At 47.0% G+C, this 5,530-nt stretch overlaps 1 protein-coding gene across 1 annotated transcript in view; it reads right to left on the reverse strand.

The window, feature by feature from the left end:
• Positions 1-1,785: 1,785 nt before the first annotated feature.
• Positions 1,786-5,530, reverse strand: part of Mal (mal, T cell differentiation protein) — a 24,077-nt gene continuing 20,332 nt past the window's right edge. The window contains exon 4 of the mRNA XM_031371832.1: positions 1,786-3,598. Within this exon, the coding sequence (XP_031227692.1) occupies positions 3,524-3,598 (75 nt within the window). The 3' untranslated portion in view covers positions 1,786-3,523. The remainder of the gene's footprint in view (positions 3,599-5,530) is intronic.

Below are 5,530 nucleotides of genomic sequence, written 5' to 3' on the forward strand. Positions count from 1 at the left end.
AGCATTAAGACCCTACTTAAGACAGGCCTTAAGTATCCCAGGCTGGCCTTGAGCTCCTTATGTAGCCAAGGATGACTATAAACTTCCACTGTTCTCTCCTGCCTCTGTCTCTGAGTGCTAGGCTTATAGGAGTGTGCCTCTATACATTGTTTACTCGGTGCTGATGAAAGGGGACAAACTTGGGGCTTCCAGGATGCTAGGCAAGCACTCTACCTGCTCCATTATAACCCTAGCCCCATGGTTTTAACTTTCTGTCCTTCAAGAATAGCCAGTTCTTCATCTCCTTTGCACAGCGTCCTCTAGACTGGGCCAGCTTCTGGCTCTGTGGGTTGCAAAGGGAACCCAGGAGACATCTGAGCTGTGGCTGGGTGACGTGGCAACTCAGAGCCACCAGCTTTTCTTGAGAGGATGATTGAGCCCTATGCCCATCCTTGTCCCCTGCTTTGGAGCCTACTAGTTGTCTGGCATTGTCCCTAATGCCCAGCCTCACCCCATACTACAGGCCTCTGTTCACAACCATCTTGTCCATGCAGCCTCACTGTCATAAAAACAGGTCTCTGTACCCTTGGAGAGGAGTCAAGCTCAGGGCCCAGTACCAGAGGAGCTGGTCCAGATCTCTGTGTCACCACCATGTGAATCTTGGGGTTCTCACTTGTGTAATAATATAGAGCCCATCAGTCACCTGTGGGTACTAGGAGGGTGGCAGGAGACCATATTTACATTTGAAAGGTACTTTCAGGGGTGCCTGGCCCCAGACAAGATCTCCAAAGATGGCCAGCAAGATAGATAGTTGGGAATGGGGATATGAATAGTACTTGGCCAAAGGCGGACCAAGAATGATTTCTTGCCCTTGGTGGCTTTTGGTTATGAAAACACCAATGAATTTTCCAGAATAGACTTCCTCTTAGCCAAGACCCCAGGACAAATGTGGTGTGCCATGTTATCAAGAAGCTTTGTTGGCTAGCTATCCTTCATCACTGAGGAGCAAATGGAGCCACACACAGGTGCCTGGCTGCTGCTTGTTCTGTGTAGCTAACTTCTGTTTGGCTCTTCCCAGTAGTTTCTCCATGCTGTTCCTCTTAGATATGGTAGATTCCTAGAAGGGCAGACCCCCGTAGGTATGGCTACTATCAGCAACCCCTTGTACCTGCAAACCTTGGGCCCTGGGAGGAGTGAAGAATGGGTAGAGGACAGGTGGTGGTAGGGATCTGGGGGGAAGTGAAAACATGCTCATCCCATTAGAGTTCCAACAAGGCATTATGATTCAAATGGGAAACGAAATCATAAACTTCAGAAGTAGGTAGCATGTGAATGCAGGAACTCTTAACTGGTCAAGGTGCTGAGAATAAGTGACCTCTTAGGCCCAAGTGGGACATCCATGTCAACACCCTCATCTCACCTCACCCTGTCATCCCAAGGTTGGGGAAACAGAAGAGAAGGTGGTTGTGGCATGGCTTTTGTTTTCATGGACTCACTGCAGCTGTGGTTAAGACTGACACAAGAGCCAGCCAATAAGAATCTGTCAGCATCCCCTCAGGCAGCACCAACTGGACTAGATGTGTTCAAAGGGGGCGGGCCATGAAGGTGGGCAAGGGATGTGCTTGGAGTGGAAGGGAGGAGGTAGGAAAGAGTCAAGATACATTGTATGAGTGTATGGGATTGTCAAAGGATAAATAAAAGACTAAAAAAAGAAAAGAAAAAAACCCAAAAAGTTTAACAGACCCAGGACAGAAAGGATAAGAATTGTCCAACAACAACAACAACAACAAAAGAGTGAGACAAAGATTGTATGAAAGTTTCTTTTAATGATTAAAAATCTGAAACATTGAGAAACCTTTGGGAAATTCATCTTAGCGACCCTTCCTTCCTTCTTTCCTTCCTTCCTTCATCTCTCTTTTCTTCTTGTCTAAAGGTGATCCTCATTCATGTTGAGCTGCTGGTTAGTGTAATGTTATGGTTCAGTTTTGTTGAAAATATAAGACTACCCCAGTCAGCACTCAGTTACAGATTTTGTTAAACATTATAATGAACTTCATATAATCTCTTAGTTTATATTTTAATTTTAAAAAATAAATCCCCCTAATCTTTTGCTTGTGTTTTAGTATGAAATTTTGGCTGTGTTAAGTGGGTAAATAGTGGATTTGGGTACCAGTATGGCTGGGATAACCAAAGTCCTCCTGGATGTGCCATTGAGATCCAATTTGGGGCTGAGGATGGGAATCTGGCAGAAGAATGCTTACCCAGCATACATAGCTCCCTGGGTTCCATCCTCAGAACCAAGATAGAAAAATCCCCCAAGCTAATTTAGTTGTAGGTATAAATCTCCTACTTCGTTAGAGAATAAAACATCAGCTAGTGAAAGCTGACAGAGGCTGGAATCCTGGCTCTCCTGGTGGCTGGCAGGACATCCCTGCATCTGGGGCTCCATCTCTAGGATGTCACTCCTTTAAGCTGTGGGGACAAAGTGACATCTAGCAGAATGTCTGACATTGCAGACTCTCCATGTCCTTCCTAATTATACTTTCTTCTTTCAGGTCAGATGTCCCTCACCTGGAATGTGGCATCCAGAGATAGCCATTGTCTCTCCTTTCCTCTGGAGTCGGGTCCCTTTTCTCCCACAAGGAGTGGTCTGAGAACATGCCCAAACACATCAAGAGACTGCAGACACCCAGACTAGAAAGTGTTTTAGATCAGTCTTAAGAAGAGAAGGAATGCCCACACCTCGTTTTCTCAGAGCCTGAGAAGATTCTAATTCAGCAGACTGTTGTGCCTTGAAAGAAAAGGGTGGAGCTCCACGGGATGCACCTACAAGGGAGACACTATCCTGGTGGACACTATTGTGAGGGTGGCGTCCTTGGTGAGTCACTCTGGGGAAGACTGGCCTAGCACACACATCTGAATTGTCCCTTGAGATTCAGGCTACTCAGAGGACTCGGAAGACAGTTGAACAGGAAGGCATCCCTGGCCCCCGAGAATGAAAAGCATCCCTCCAGTTCCCAACCCAAAGCATGACACATAAAGGTATTTAACGAAGTATTTCAAAGGGGCTCATCTTCTACCGGAAACTTCTGGAGACCTCTGTTGGGTGGATTTCAGTGCCTGTGACACCTAGACTATCCACAAAGACATGCCAGGGGATGAGTGCTCAAAAGAGCCCATGGAAAATTCCAAGAGGCAAATTCTTAGGACATGCTCCAAGGGTCAGGGGAAAATTGTCATTTCTTGAGATCAAGGTTCTCACTTCCCACCCACTTTCCCGGTCAAGGGCAGAAAGGGCCCCTGCCAAGACAACTCCTTCCTCCCTTAGCTAGAAGTTAAATAAAGTGAGCCCTAAACCCTGACAGAAGGTAAACATAAGACCCAAGAGACACAAACATGGCTTCCTTTTGTTTTTGTGTTTGTTTTGTTTTCTTTTTTGGCTTGTTTTCTTTTCTCCACCAGCCAGTCTGTGTTCTAGGAAGTTAATGGGGAAGATGGGCTGACCAGTTAATTGCATCTGGGTTTCAGCTCTGGATCTGTTGTCCTATGAAGACTTCCATCTGATTAAGGAAAACACAGCATGGACCACGTAGAACAGAGTGACCACGTAGGCAAACACCTGGAACCAGAGGGAAAGTCATTAGTGTGAGGTCACGGGTATGCACATATGTGCCTGTGCGTGTGTACATGGGGCTATAAGGGCTGTCCCTGTCACATGGCACTAGAGGACAGATTCGGGTTGTGGACCCCCAGATTCTCAGGTAGTCTAACCTTGCTGTCTTACTGTCATGGATCTGGTTTGCAAACTACCCTTCATGTCACGCTAGGGTCATCAACCTGACTGGGGACATCAAAGTCCCCTCCAATAGAAGCATCACAACTGGGTGTCAGTGACTCTGGAAAACTTTCCTTTGCACACCAGTAAGACCAAGACCAGTACTTCCCAGTTGTGGTCCTATAATAGGCTATGATATTATAAATGGTTGGGTTTCCTGCTTCTGGTTAAGTTCCCTGTACTATCTGTACATGATTTGTGTGTGTGTGTGTGTGTGTGTGTGTGTGTGTGTGTTGCATGTGTAGGCCAGAAGAGGACATCTGATGTTCTCCTCTGTAAGTTTCTTGCTTTTTGCCTTTGAGGCAGGGTCTGTTTGTGAACCTGGAGCTTACAGTTTACAGCCCACTGACAGCTACTGAGCACTAGTGGTCCCCCTGTCTCTGCCCACTGAGGACTAGGGTTTTATAGCATTTGAAGGATGCCCAGCTTGTTATGGGATCTCAATTCTGGTCCTCATGCTTGTACAACCAGCTCTCTTAACGGCTGAGGCATCTTTCCATCTTTCAGACTCTTCCTTTCCCAGATTCTTCATTTCCCAGGCACAGGTGAGGTAACCAGGCTTCATGGGAAGCAGAGAGAATGCAGAGAACAGGGGACATCTAGCTTCTACCAACAGGAAGTGGTGCACAGAGAAGCTGCTGAGGTGGTGCAGCCCATCACATGTGGCTTGCTGTGCTCACCGGGCTCTGTGTGCCTCCATCACCCTAATCCGGGTGGCTGACCTCCCTAAAGGTTTGTCTACTCCCAAATCCAATATTTGCACCTGGTTTTGTGACCTTCCTTGGGCAAGGGGTCAAGAGTTTCCAGCTCAGGAACAAGGTTTAGGGTGGCCACGCTTCTGTGAGTCTTGGAAATGCTCATAAAAGCACCCGTGGTACTCAAGCATGGGTGAGTGCTTCACCCCCATTGGCCAGAGGCGATGTGTAACCTGAGTTAGTTAGTGACAAATTTCTGAGAACCGAGAAACTCCTAACTACCCATGTCACCTGTGCCCCTCAGGTGGGACTTCCAGGCCCAAGGAGAATCCTTGGCAGAGGCACCTCAGGGGTATTAGAAGGGACAGCGAGTAAAGATTTAGTTTGCAAATGAGATTAAGATATCCCCCAGCACACCATGGTTATTTAGAGTCCAGGACATGCTGAGATATTTTGACCTTCAGAAACCCTTTCCTGTGAACTTCTGCCACGATTGCCCACCACAGTGAGAAATCTCTGTTGTCAACATCTGACAACCCCAGAGGGTTTTCTGGCAAAGATGCTCCACTCACTGCCACCAAAGGTCAGGGTGAAAAAACTGGGCTTCAGAAACAGATCCCAGTTATGACCAGAGAGGGAAACATGAGGCAGGCTGGCTGAGCTTACAGGAGGCTCCAAGATCAGGTGTCAATTCCCCATGGACCAATCCAGAGGAGACTGAATGGAAGTAGCTCTATTTTGAATCTGGCTCACACGTCACTTTATTGGTTCCAGCCCAGTGCATTTGACAAATGAGAACTTCTGGTTTTTGATTCTAGCACACCTGACTTTGGCTGGGCATGTGCATGTCTATCCAAGCCCAAAAAGGGAACATGGGGACAGAATCAGATATGGAGTAGATGAGTAGATATTGTGAAAGGCCTACAATGGAGATGGAGGCAACATAAGAAACAGTCTCCATCTACATCCAATCACATGGATGACTTTTACAAGCATAAGGGTGAGAGAGAGAGAGAGAGAG

Source organism: Mastomys coucha, unplaced genomic scaffold (genome assembly GCF_008632895.1).
Source record: "Mastomys coucha isolate ucsf_1 unplaced genomic scaffold, UCSF_Mcou_1 pScaffold15, whole genome shotgun sequence".
In the NCBI taxonomy this organism is placed as follows: Eukaryota; Metazoa; Chordata; class Mammalia; order Rodentia; family Muridae; genus Mastomys; species Mastomys coucha.